The sequence below is a fragment of the Phodopus roborovskii genome, unplaced genomic scaffold (assembly GCF_943737965.1).
Source record: "Phodopus roborovskii unplaced genomic scaffold, PHOROB, whole genome shotgun sequence".
Lineage (NCBI taxonomy): Eukaryota > Metazoa > Chordata > Mammalia > Rodentia > Cricetidae > Phodopus > Phodopus roborovskii.
In genome coordinates this window covers 764,511-778,503 of record NW_026126434.1, presented here as the reverse complement: position 1 = coordinate 778,503, position 13,993 = coordinate 764,511, and the positions used below count along the sequence as shown (strand labels likewise).

Here is a 13,993-nt window from a genome sequence, read left to right as displayed (position 1 = left end):
ATGGAGGCAAACTGTGTTTGGACAGGTGAGAAGCTTTTGAGTGGCTGCTTAGGAAAGGTCAGAGCGGCCTCCATATCCCAATGCCTTCCTCACTTCAGATACCATTTCCATCCAGACTGTAGAGGCAATATGAGGACATTCCAGGGTAACTTGCCTCCTTTTGGGGGCTCCTGAAACAGGCTGCTGTAGGGCTGGCTACGCCGCCACATCATAAGCATCAGGGTAGTGGAAGAGCATAACACTTAGGCAGAAACTTGGGAGACAAACTATCAAGGAGGCAGCTTCATCAGTCAAGGGTCAGCAGCTTCTAGGGGAAGGACCTGTCCTTTCTGAGAGGGGAGGGAGATGAGTGCAGGAATCTGCAGAATGAGTAAGTTGGCTCACGACCTTGGACCTGGAAGGAATGTTTAGGCACCTGGTCCTGGTGGCTTGGTGCTTCTGTTAGCTCAGTAGGTAGAGCTTCAAGAAAGGGAAACTGATGGGTCAGAAGGTTGGTCCCATAGACAATGACTGCTAGTGTTTGAATCTGGGAATTTAAAATTAGATTAATAGCTATTTATATCAGCCCACCCCACCAGGCTCCTGAAAGAAAGCCTAGCTCCCTGTTCTTTGGGGGTGGTAGAGCCTTCATGGGAGGTCTTCTGTCCTGAGGGGCATGTCTTTGCAGGGATTGCAAAGGTCAAGCCTGTTTTTGCCTCCTGACTCCCACTGTGAGGTGAACGGCTTTGGTCTGCATATGTTGACACTACAATGTACTCTCACTAGTCCAAAGTAAAAGAGTCTGTCTGTAATAGATGGACATTTCCATACACTGGGAGTCAAAAGTAAACTCGACTTCTTTGTAAGTTGACTTATCTCTGGCATTTGTCACAATCAGAGAAGGCTCCTGACCTCATGGACTAATAGGAAGGTGACAATAGAGAAGGACCCAGTCAGGGTGACACAAGGGAGGGCTGCTTGTACAGTGCAGGGTCATATCCTATGTGTGTTTATTAGGGATTTTAGGTCTTAATGTTGATTTTTCCAAACTTTATAGTGAAGTGTTACTTAGTTTTGTGTTTTTCTTGACAATCCTTCAATTTTATACTAGAGAAGGGAGAGCCGTCTTAGTACTAGTCCCATATGAGAGCAATCAAAATGAGAGACTTCAATGCAGACTATAACTCAGCGAACAAATCACATTTTACTGTCGCTGTCCCTCGCAGGGCATCTGAGGCTGTGCTGGCATAGAAGCCATAGTCAGGTGGCTTTCACGACTATGCTTAACCTATGGACACTTTTGATTTGTTGTCAGTAATTGTTCATCTGATTTTATTCAATTTGAAAATTAGAAAAATTTCTTCTAAAAAGTTAGAAATCTGTCTTCTCAGACACTGGGTCAATTTCCCTTCTGGCAGGAAGCAACTGAAGTTGACTGGAATGTCTGCCCCATTTCTGATACACACTTCATCTGTAAATGGTACCTCTGTGATGCTGTAGGTTTTGAGATTTGGGCCCTGGCTGATGAGCTCTTAGTCACACTTCTTCTGGGATTTGAGTCATGGGATAAGCATCGACTTTTGGATCTTTGTACTCAATACATGTTGACTATTATGCAGAGGAACAAGATGCCAAATTCTCTTTGAATTTATTAGAATCTTGCAGGCACTAATACAGGCTGAATCATGTATTTACCCGCAATCTTTTTTGGGGGGGAAAATAAATAAAATCTTAGTGCCAGCACTTTGGAATGTGAGCTTCCTGGGAAACAAGATCTTTGCAGCAGTAATTAAGGTGAGATGCTTAGAGTGGCCTGAGCAATACCACCATGCTCCTCTAAAAAGGAAAAGTGTGGATAAGCAAACTAACCACTGAAAGGGCACGCATACTATGAAGGAGGACAAGGATACAGTGCCCGGGTCACGGGCTGTCTCCAGGCCAAGAAACACTGTGGATTTCAGCCAACTGCAGGAGTTGGTATTCAACAGAATTGGCCCTGGGGAGTTGTGAGGGAGCATGGCTCTGGGACACCTTGATTTCTGACCTCTGGTCTGCAGAACACAGACCACACATTTTCTCTTGTTTTTAGCCACCCACATATTTGCTCCATTAGTAACAAAAGACAGTCTGAATAAATATTTAATAACAGTGAAGCTGTACGGACAGTTGTGCAGGCTGCGCTGTAAGAGCATGTGTTCAGGGCAGTGGGCTGAATTTGCTTTGAAGGTAGTGGGTTTTTGGAAGAGGGCTATTTTAGCTGAGGTCTGATGGGTGAATGCAATTGTATTCTGGTAAGAAAGAGGCAGGCACAGTCCAGGCTTGAAGAACTGGCATGCACAAGTTCTCTTAGGGAAGAAGTGGTAAGATGCATCCAAAAAGCTGGAATCCAGCTGGTGGCTGAATAACAGAGAAACAGAAGCTCTTGGTGAAGTGCCTCTGTAGCTCACAATGCACTCGCTGCAGGCCCATGCTATTTGGGGGAAGTCAGTTGACTAATAACCATGTATCTCATATGGTCCCTACGAGGATCAACTTACAAATGAAAGGTCTCCAATACACCTGGCTCATGGTGAACCTTTGGTACAGGTTCTCTATCTCATTCCTCCCAGATTCTGTTCCTTCCTTCTCCCTCCTCCTCCCTGCCCCTTCTTACCCTTTCTCCTCCTCCTTTTTCATTTTGATAAAGCAAGGTTACCCTCGTCCCTGGCACACCTTTCACACTGTGGCCTGAATTCTGAAGGCACTGAGAAAGAAAAAGGTGCATAGGGGTTCACCACTACCACATTTTATGTTCAAAAGTTCTGTGATGTTGTGGTGTGGAAATGGTTTGTTTCTTAGAGGAGGCCTTTGGTGAAAAGCCCTGGGGAGAAGTAACTAAGAGGATACAGCGATAGACCACACAGGAAGTCAAAGTGCCTGGGTCATATTTTACCAGACGTAGAAAATATTTTAGGAAATATAGAAAATCCTTGAGCACTTTACCAAATTTTGAATCTAATAGAAAGTAATTGTATTTTAGGATTGTCTTCTAGAGGAAATATGGCTTGGGCTATCCAAGGAGAGCTAATGTTAAATCTTCCACACGCCTAGCTTATGGCCTTGGGCATTTATCACATGTGCTCAGTCACAGGCACAAAAATGTGTAAGAGGAGGTGGGGACATCAGGAGCTTTGCTTTCTGCACACTGTAGGACGTGTCTTCAGGGAGTCTCTCTTTATATTGTCTGTTTGCCTGTGACAGCCTCAAAGGGGATGTTGGGCTGATTCCCTCTTCCCAGACTATAGTCAGTTTTATGGTACCCAGCAAAGACAAGCTGCAGCACTAGCAGAGGTCCTTGGTAACAAGTATGAGTTTTACATGGAACACTTTGTCCAACAGCCTTTAGGTCTTGAGAGCCACCAGGGCAGAGACACAGAGGTGCCCTGCTTTGAATGGGAGAAGTCCCCCATAGGCTGGGGTATCTGGTCCTCAGTTGGTGGCACTGTTGGGAGAGGTTTAGGTGTGGCTTTGCTGAAGGAAGCATGCCTTTGGGGCAGGCTTTGAGAGTTTAGACTCTATGCTACCTTTACTTGTCTCTACTTGCAGCTGTGGTTGAGAATGTGAGCTCTCAGTTTCCGGCTTCAGCAGCCACACCTGCCACTTGCTACTACGTTTCCTTGCCTCACTGGACTCTAGCCATCTGGAACTTTAAACAAACTCTTCCTTCTTTAAGTTACATCTGCTCATGGTGTTTCATCACACCAACAGAAAAGTGACCAATACACAAGTGCTGTGGGACTTAATTATGGGTGCCAGTTCTCCATTCTTACGGAAGAAGAAAATATCAGAACTCTGAGTGTGGGAGAAGCCTGTGGGCTCTGCCAGCCCCATCAGGTGGCTCTAATTCAAGTTGAAGACACCCAATCCTACACATTGCTTGCATGGACATCTGGCCTTGAAGGATTGCATTCTTAAAGTCATTGCATGGCTTAGTTCTAGCTGACATTTGATGCATGCCTCTTGGAGGCCTCAACTATTCTCTCCTGCCACAGAACAAACCTCCCCAACTGCCCCAGATCTCTGAGCTCCCCATGTTCTCTCAACTGTCTCCCACCACAGGCCTTTGGCAAACTCTTCCGTTGGGGATCTTTCCTTACATTTGTTACTTCCTCATACATATGCTCACTTTCTCAAAGAGTCTGAGCTTTCAAAGTGAAATACTGGTGGCACAGTGCCTATAACTTTCTCAGTGATGTGTACCGAAATGTTACAAGTGTGCCCACATATACCTGCCCTCTTCAGACCAAAGGCACTGTGCTTGCTGTGTCTGCAGAACAGTTCAGGGTGTAGTAGATGCTCAGTGAATATTTGATCAGTATGCCTTATTCCTCCTCGTGTCTGTAGAATGGCGTTTTCTAGAAGATAAATGGCAAAATACATTAAGGAGTTGGAATTTGTTGGTGATCTAACTTCATCAGTAGCTCCCTTTTTCATGAGTTTAGGCTAATGGGTGAATTGTCTTATTAAACATGTAAATGATGCCAGTGTTTGGATCTAGAAGGTTTCCCAAAGGCTCTAGTGTGGAAGGCTAAGACCTCAGTGTGGCAGTATCTGGACGTGCTGTGGACTTGTAGGTACTGTGGCCTGGAGGGAGGTCTTCAGGTGACTGGGAGCCTGGCTCAAAAGGGGATTGTGAGATTCAGGCTTCCCAGGCTTCTCTTTGGCTTCTTTGTTTATGTTGTAAGTGGTGCAGCTCTCTCTTCTTGATTCCTGACCAGGTTAGAGTCTCATAAAATGGACCATGTGGTGTACTGGAACCTTCAGAATTTTAGGACAACATAGGCCTTTTCTCTCCAGGTTAGTCACCCCAAGAGTTCTGTTATATTAGTGTGAAGATGGCAATGGGAATGATGTCTCACCCTGGCTTTTCCAGCCATCTCCTGGCAGTGCAGTGAACTGAGCACTCCCTGTTTTGTAGGTCAGGAAACTGACCCTCAGAAAGATGATTCTATTTACAGTTCAGAAGCAATGGAGGTAGGAAGCTTGAAGAATCCTTTTGATGTGCTCAAAATAATAATACTAATAATAAAGAAGCATGCTCATTTCTTATTTTCTCCCCCACTAGGGCATTTCGAGATGGCCAGGATCACAAAGAAAACAAAACAAAACAAAAAAAGCAAAATTAACATGAGAATGAAGGTCTGAGTTCAGGCTGCAAGCTGGATTTCTATATGTATTCTGAAAGGACCATAAGAAGGCTTTGTGGGAGCCCAGTCTTTGCACTATGTATTTTGGGCTTTCTTGTGCATTAAAAATAAAAGTAAGAGATGAGAAGGACTGTAACACGAGGAAAGCAACTCTCCGCCCTTCTATTATACCGCTGATGAGGTTGGTGTGTACAGAGTGATAGGAGTGTACATTGTTGATAGGACAGCCCAAACTGTTTCCTGTTTCTCTGGTTTCAGTGACACACAATCTGGTCTTCTTCCTTGTATTTCAAACACTCTTATGAGTGTCTTTTAAAGTCACTGAAAGGGGCTGGAGGAGGGACTGTGGGGCTGCTGTGGAAACAGAACCAGGCTAGAGTCATCCAGGACCTTAGGCAATTTTGTGGCCCTTTCAGATTATTTGTGGAGATTAAATTTTAGCGTGTTAGATTAAGTCTCGATGATGGTATAATTTAGAATCTTTTCTTTTTTTGATTTTTTTCTTGTTTTTAGAGAATTATCTTTATTGATGTGTGTGAGTGTTTGTGTGCATGTATTTATGTGCACTGGGTTTGTGCAGTGCCCTTGGAGGTCAGAAGAGGGCATTGGGAATCCTGGAACTGGAGTTACAGATGGCTGTGAGCCACCATGTAGGTGTGGGGACCTGAATGTGGGTCCTCTCCTAAAACAACAAATGTTCTTAACTGTTGAGCCAGCTATCCCCCCTCCCACCACACATTAACCAAAGCACCTTGCACATGACAATGAGCTGACAGAGAAGAGCAGTCCATGGGGATTGGTGGTGAGCCATAAAGCATGCAAATGTGGGGGAAGGGAGGCATGTGTGCAGAAAGGCACAGGGGCACCAATGTTCAGGTGTTGTGACAGAAGATCAGTCAAGACGAGGCATGGATAGATCCAGAGAGAGAAGAGGATCCCCAAGGTTTGGAACAAATTAGGGAAAGCAAAGAAAGGAAGGAAAGAGGGAGAAATGGAGCGACAGGATAGCCCGGCGTCATTTTCCTGGGCAGCAAAATGGCTATATAGGGAAAAATGATTTCAAGTTAGAGAATGTGCCTTATTGCCTATACAAGTTAGGAATCCTTGCTCCGGAAGATTGGAGGGAGACCAGGAACATGATAATGTCTGTGTTTATCAGCAGTTGTGAACTCAGCATCCCTCACTAGTCCTGTGAGTTAGTGGACATGCTAAGCCCTCCCAGAACCCATAAGATAGTGCATGTGGCCAGGGCAAAGCTGACCAGGAAAAAGAAAGGATTAGTCATCAGACTAGGGCTCTTTGGAAACCTCACCCAGCATGGAAGTTCTTACTGAATGCTGATCTGGAGTCTAAGGGACGCTGTATAGACATTTTATCCTTGGAGTTAGCTCAAGATTACTCTAGACAAGTAGGTGGGAGTCACCCACTCAGGAATGGAAGAGACTTCCTGGAGTAGATGAAATTGTGCCTCAAGCTTCCAGCTGTAGCTGCTCTAGGATTCTAGAGAGTTTTGCAAGGTTCAGGAATTGTGTGAACCAGGCCCCTGAAATTAATCCCCTGGGTAAGTGCTTTTGCACACATGAATGTTCTGTGTCCAGAACTCTATGGACACATTCCTTTACTCCTGTAAGGTGGGAGGAGGTGTGCACTGGGACAAACTGAGAGAGAAGGCCACAGGACCCAGAAAGGCCTGCAGTAGGGCCAACAGCATGAGCTGTGACCAGGAAGGAGGGTCAAGTCTGCTGGTGATCTCAGACTCTTAAAAAAAAAAAAAAATGCCTTCTGTTACTTTTGAGACCAGAAGTCAAGAAAAGGGTGCTTAAATTGAAGCAAGATGGACGCTTTATTACAGTGGAGGAAACAGGTGCTGGGATTATTCTGGAATAAAAAAAAATCGTTGTTGCAGAGTCTTGTAAATGATTTATGAGGTTCATGTTACAGCCACGGCTGTGTCGTCCGTGACCTCCTTCGTGTACCTGGGAAAATACTGGCTCTTGCAAAGCACAGTGATGAGGGCAGAAGGTGGTGATCAGGTGGTTCATGGCAAAGTGCATTTTGGAAGGGCAGTGAAATTCTCCTAGAGGCATTATCTAGTCTCCTTCCCTTCCTTGGCCAGTTCTGATCCAAATCAGTCCTTGTCGCCAAGAGTTCAGTAAGCAATGCAGACACTGAGCTCCAGGAGTCTGGACAGAATTGCTGCCTACCAATCTGGGGTTTCCATGGGTGTTGGGGAGGGGTGTCAGCGAACAATTCAACCTGAGGACGACTGGCTTCGGGTCCCACAGCATCCGCCCACACTCACAGCATTCAATGTCCACAGTCCTAGCTTTGGGCTGGAGGGGGAGAGGGGGCTTGTCCTAGAGAAAGCAGTCGGATTTCCTCCATTCCCCCTTGACTCTGGCATCTTGAGCCTGTCTTTCTGATTCAGGAACCCCAGGTCCAAATCAAGTAGACCTGAGAGCTCCAAGACTTTTCCTTGCCAGTGTAGCCTGGAAGACCTTGCATCCTCATATAGACCCCTCTCTGTGAATCATAGGGCACCAGCAGGATGGTGTCTCTGTGCCACCCTGGTTGGAGGGGCGCTAGAGAGGAAGATACTCACCTGTAGGTATCTGGGGTCTCTCGCGCAACACCAGGACTCAAGAAGGCATGGCTTGGAGCTCCGTGGAAAACGTATGCATGACAGCTAGAGCAAGAGGTGGCAGTGGAACTCAGGGTGATGGGTGCAGGTGAGGTTCGTGTTGATCTCGGGCGGGAGGCGGGCCGAGGGAGCCATGGGGAGGACGCATTGGCAGCTGGGGCGACGCATAGGGCTGAGGAGGGGGGGGTGCTGCGGGGAGGCGATCCCGGGCGGGGACACCGCAGGGGCAGGAGGAGGGAGTTCGGAAAGGAGGGAAGAGCGGCAAGGCGAGGGGAGAGTGGAGCTGCGGGGCCGGGCGGGCCACCCCGGGCCACACCCCCCCTTGCGGGCGCCCGGCGGGTCTCGGGCCAGGCGGGGCGCCGCACAAAGACATGCGGAGAGGGGCTGCGCGGGGCCGCGGCACAAAGACACCCGGGCTCTCGGCCGCGCGGGCTGCAGTGATCACCCCCGCGCCGAGCCCCAGGGAAGCGCCGAGCCACCGGCTGAGCGCACCCAGGGCCCGCGCGGGACCCAAGGCGGCCGCGCAGTCGGGGTGACCCAAGGAGCGCGGAGGCGGCCGCGTCCGAGCCCAACTTGGCCTCGGCCTCGCCCTCTGCCCAGTCTGCGGCCGCTGGTTTCCCCTCCTTCCCGCGATTTCGTTCCTTCTCACGCTCCCCCCACACCCCTCCCGCTTTCAGCACCGCTCTCCCCACCTTGTAAAACAAAGCCGGGGAAAATGCCTGCCCGTGCAGCTTGGAGCGCGCAGCCCATCTTGGAATAAGGAGTGAGTACAATGGCGTGTTGGTAAAAAAAAAAAGAAAGAAAGAAAAAGAAAAGAAAAAAGAAAAGAAAGAAAGAAAGAAAAAAGAAAGAAAAGGAAAAAAGAGAGAGAAAGAAAAAAGAAAAACATAAAAGCATCAAGTCTGTGTTTAAAAAAAAAAACATTTTGAATGCTGCATGCCTCATGCTTGCCAGCGCCTCGCGGGAGAGACCCGGCTATACCGCAGGAGGTGAGACCCCTAGGCACCCACCCCAGCCTCGCGCTCTCCGGGAAGGGCGGCGCAGGTCCCACGGTTCCTCATTTTCTTTTCCATTCCGTGGGTTGGATGTGATCCGGGCTTGGCGACCCAACCCCAGCCCGGATCCTCTCTTAGCCCGGTCTGGTCTTCTGCTCTTCTGTGGGTGCCTGGGGTGTTTGCGTTTGCCTCCCTCGGTGTGGGTTTGGTGCATCTTAAGACAGTTGCTAGGGAGGAGGGTCAGCCCTGGAGAAGAGTAGCCCTCAGGCAGATTGCACGGTGGCCTTGATCACACTTGTTGCCCATGCATGGAGGATATGCAACGGTGGTGGGGGAAATAAAATAAAAAGCTGGCTTCGGCTGTCCTTTCGGGAGCATTGGAGGCCAGCGCAAGAGGCATATGGGTGAGGATGAGAGACCAGGAGTGTGAAGAGGAGAAGGCTGGGGGAGGGGGAGAGGTAGTGATGGTGTTGAGGGTGTGTGAACAGCCAGCTTCTTGTCCTCTCTGCTATCAGCAAACAGTGGAGGCTGAGAGTCCAGAGTGCCTAGATTAGATCCGGAGGAAAGGCTGCTTTTTGCTTTTTGTTTCTTTTGAGTATTTATTTTGTATTTCACCAGCTTCTGTCCATTCAGTCTGTAAATTGTGCATTATATATTTCTGCTAATTAAATATAAAGTCACTGCTTGAAAGAATTAAACTCCTTCAGGAAATTTATCGACCTAGCACACACACACACACACACACACACACACACACACACACACACACACACACAGAGAGAGAGAGAGAGAGAGAGAGAGAGAGAGAGAGGGGAAAATAAAATACCATATCTGCCTTTTCTTTCTCAAGTACATCATGACACTATCTTGGTGGGATTTCAGACTCCTGGGTAAACAGTAGTGGTTTCTAAATCTCAGGATGAGAAAGCAGCTCTAGAATGAAAATCACCCCCCTGGAGTGGGGGTGGGGGGCCAGACTATCACTAAAGAGGTGATGTGGGACTCCTCTGTTGTGTTCTGTTTTTTAAGGCTAAAGATGGCTCAATTTTAGGTTGTTTGTTTTTCAGTCACATTCTGAGGGGCAGGCAGGGGATGGGGAGCGCTGGGGTGGCTACAGGTGATAGCAAGCACACTTCTCTTAGATTGTAAAAATCCAAAGAGCACCTGCTGAAGCGCTTATTTTGAGTGGCATCGCCCTTGCCAATTTGGTAAAGGGACTTCTAGTTGGTGACTTTACTCGGATCAGGTGAGTGGGTGGAGATGGGGGCATTCACGCTGGGGAGGGGGGAGAGCCCCAGCAGGTGCTGAACCTCCCTGGCTTAGGAAGTTGACCCTGTGGAGTGTTCAGGAAGAGCTGGTGGTGGGGGTGGGGGTGGGGGTGGGAGCTGTGTCCTCATGTCTGCTCCAATTTCATCTCTTCAAAGCCAGGACTTCCAGTGAGCTTGGCTGCTTGAGGAGATCCTGTCAGCTGCCTTCATTTTACAGCTCTCCTTCGTCTAGTGCATCAAATAGCTTTGTTTGGCAAGTGTCTTTTTGATGGCCAACAGGAGATGTACTTTAGGAACTCACACTGTGATAGCCTACATTTACACACAGTGTTAGGCAGGAGGGTGGGATGGGTAGCTGTGTGTAAATTGATGCTCTTTAAGAATGTCTTATTCTTGAGTAATTTTGGAGGCCTTAGGGTGCAATTCCATGGGGATTTGTTATAGGTATATTGAAAAGTAAAATTTAGATTATGTTATCATTTTTATGAAGGCAGTAATGCAGTAATCTGGCTTGATTTTTTTTTGTTTGTTTGTTGTATAAGTGCTGAGTTTTGAACTAATGATTCATGTTGGTGTTTAAGACTCCATTTTTTTTTGACCATTCTGTTAACCCATATTAGTTTGCTTCTGCCTCACCAATCAAATATTCTGTGGTGAGTGGCTTATTCTCCACCCCTGCCCTACAAGTGGCCATCGAATAGCTTTTGTATTTTCTAAAATGAAACCCATTAATGATGATTTTGAAGAGCTGGAATAAATAATAGATGGACTTGGAGTCACCTCACAGTATCTGGGAGTTCTAATGGAGCAATTAGCCTTGTGCAGAACATGGAGGGCCTAAGGGTCTAAGGTGTAAGGCACCTTCTTCTTGCTTTTGCTGGAGAAATAGAGGAACTCTGTCCAGTATTTGCTGTTGTGGCTCAAGAATAGCAATAACGCTTGTGTTTTGAACATGTGAGTGATAGATAGCAGAACCATGTTTCATAATGTGCTCACTTTGGAAGATGGATTCCAGATATGACTGTGCTGAGTGGTCTGTCCCTGCCAGGGGAAAAAAAAAATCCTGAACCCCACTAATCGCCAGCCCTTCACTGTAAGAATTTTGAAAACCCAAATAGCGAACATTCTTTACTCTGCTTACAGTATAAAGGTCTGATACACAGGGGTAAGCCCTGAGCCTTTCTCATGAGCAGAGATCTTGTTTAGTAACATGAGCCCTTGGGAGTTCAGGGTATCTTCTTTGACACATACATAATCATGGACAGAAACAACTCTAGAAATTAATGAGGAACCCCTTGGGCATTCTTTTATTTGTTGAGTTTTTGACTTCTTGGTCTGACCCCTGTTTTTTTCTGTTCACCTGGTCCTCCAATGGCAGCAGAGAGCAAAAGTCCCGCCCCCTCCCTTGAGCCTACAAGAGCCTCTGGAAGAGATTAGAGAAGGCTGCTGGGTGAGGTTCCTGAGCTCCCACTAGGAGAGTGCCTGAGTTCAGCCAGCCCTGGCTGACCCCTAGAGAAGCAGCTAGTCCCATTGCTTCCAGACTCCTCTAGCCTAACCAGAATTCTCTGTTGTTGTCAGTGGCGGCCCCTGACTTGCTGGATCCCAAGTCTGCTGCTCAGAACTCCAAACCGAGGCTATCCTTCTCCGCAAAACCTACTGTGCTTGCTTCCCGGGTGGAGAGTGACACGGCCATTAATGTTATGAAATGGAAGACAGTGTCCACGATTTTCCTGGTGGTCGTCCTTTACCTGATCATTGGAGCCACTGTGTTCAAGGCGTTGGAGCAGCCTCAGGAGATTTCTCAGAGGACCACCATCGTGATCCAGAAACAGACCTTCATAGCCCAGCATGCCTGCGTCAACTCCACCGAACTGGACGAGCTCATCCAGGTAATGATCCCAGACTAGCTGGGCTCCATTTAACCCTAAGGGGAAGGAAAGACTAGGGCACCAGGGTGGACCTCTTGGTCCCCAAGAGCATGGTCTTACTTCCCTGGTGGTGTCATCCTGTCCTGCATGCCTCCCTCCTGCCATCTGTCTCTAACCCTGCCCACCATCTCCCTTCTTTGTTTTCTTTTCTCCATCTTAGAACTGACAGGGGTTTCCTCCATTGCAGGCCCTCATGACTGGGGAGCCATTGCCCACAGATAAGTACTGGTTTGAGAAAACAGTAGAGCTTTTAACCTGGGCCGTGGCCATCACCACTTAGTGAAACTTGCTTGTTGGGTGACACTCTTGAGATTGACCTTCTTCACTGTGAACAAGTTGTCATCGCCCAAGTCCTTAATCTCCACACAAAAATAGCTTCATTAAATGGTCATTTCTTGTTTGGATCTCAACTAAGATCAGCTTACCATCACACAGAAAAATGAAGTCTTTGAAGAAAAATCAGCAGCAGTTTTAACTTGAAACAGCAGAGCACCATCAGTATGGTGAAACATGTTTTAAGTATTAACTCCCCCCCCATGATTATGTATGTCTGAGTTAGGCCTCTTATACATGTCACATTTGAGTTGTAGTTTTCTGTGGTGTAAAACAAGTCTTAGGTGACAAGAAAAACCCTCAAATTCTCCTGCAAGGGGATTTGCTGGTTGTTGAAAACATTCTCACCATGTACACATTTATTTTCCTAGACAGCTTTCTTTTTCTTGCTTGGTTTAATTCAAATTGGACTGAAAGTGATCTGTGAGTCATCATTTGAGTGTGTTTTTCCTCATTTTGTGTCTGGGTTTTTATATCATTTGAATGAGCTGGGATAATAGATTTAGAGATTTATTATTGTATTTAATCCCATGTTTTTGTAGGACCTTTGCCCTAGTTTCATCTCATGTTGACTACTCATTATTCCCAGCCAGCAAAGGAGACACAGCCTTACTCACACATGACTGACAGTTGTCAGTGCTGGGGTCCACTACTCCTGAACTTCATTGGGGTCCTGTCATCATTGGGCATTTCCACGCCTCTCTATTTAACTTTAATTTGGTTCATTTTTTGTTTCAGTTTTCAACTGACACAGTCTTAAATTCTGAAACATTCTTCACACATTCACATAGTAAGTTACTCTGTTACTTTGAGAGGACGGTAGATACCGGGTGGCATATTCTGTATCCTCAGACAGACAAACATCCAGCTAACTAACCCCTTGTCCCAGCTGCTCCTTTCCCCCCAGATCTTGTGCAAGCTCCTCTTCATTTCATTCTTTGTTGGTGCCACCTAAGCCCGCTCATGAGATGCAGCATGTCTTTAAAGCATCCTCACTTATTTTGCTTTTAGAAGCACAGCGCCTGGAGGTGTCAGTGAAAGCTGATGGGAGTGGTGTTCAAAGCCTCAGCTCTGGGCTTAGATAGGTATGTGTGAGCACTTTACCAAATCATCTTCACAGATAAACAACTTTTCCTTTTAAGCCCCAAATGATCACTCTGAAATGTCAAGAGACTTCCCATCCAGTAGGTGTGATGAGCTGAGAGGCAAGGATAACCAACCTGCAGTAGTGAGGGGCAGGAAAAGCACTGGGCTATTCCCCATCCTCCTCTTTTTATTATACTGTAGCTGTTAACTCAGGTAACTATACCCTCACAGCTGGTGCAAAGTGTGATTGGTCTTGGGCAGGCGAAGGGAAAGAATCATGCAGGATGCTGGAGGAACCAAGTGTGAATTGGAGAATGATATCACTGTCCAAGTCTACCCAGAACTCTCAAAATAACATGAAGGTCATGGCAGATGGGGCAGACTAGTGGTGAATAGAGATTTTTTTTTTTACACATTTTTTTTAATAGAGCTCCAAATATGACCTGCTTTCCCCATTTCTGTTCTGCATGCTTCATCCATTTTAGCTTTATGACTAAGCACAGCTGATGAGTGTTATTGCTCTTTAAACATAAATTTATGTTTCATCATTTTCATTAGAAGTTGCCTGTTACTAGTT

At 46.8% G+C, this 13,993-nt stretch overlaps 1 protein-coding gene across 4 annotated transcripts in view; it reads left to right on the top strand.

Moving 5' to 3' along the window:
• Positions 1-13,993, top strand: part of Kcnk2 (potassium two pore domain channel subfamily K member 2) — a 174,401-nt gene that overhangs the window by 51,365 nt on the left and 109,043 nt on the right. Inside the window, exons 1-2 of one of the 4 annotated variants that reach the window (XM_051186604.1) lie at positions 7,795-7,894; positions 11,648-11,958. In XM_051186604.1, coding sequence (XP_051042561.1) covers positions 7,885-7,894; positions 11,648-11,958 — 321 coding nt within the window. In that variant the 5' untranslated portion in view covers positions 7,795-7,884. Of the gene's footprint in view, positions 1-7,794; positions 7,895-8,553; positions 8,570-8,698; positions 8,796-11,647; positions 11,959-13,993 lie in introns of those variants that run through there. The other 3 variants (XM_051186605.1, XM_051186601.1, XM_051186603.1) reach the window with 3 other exon arrangements.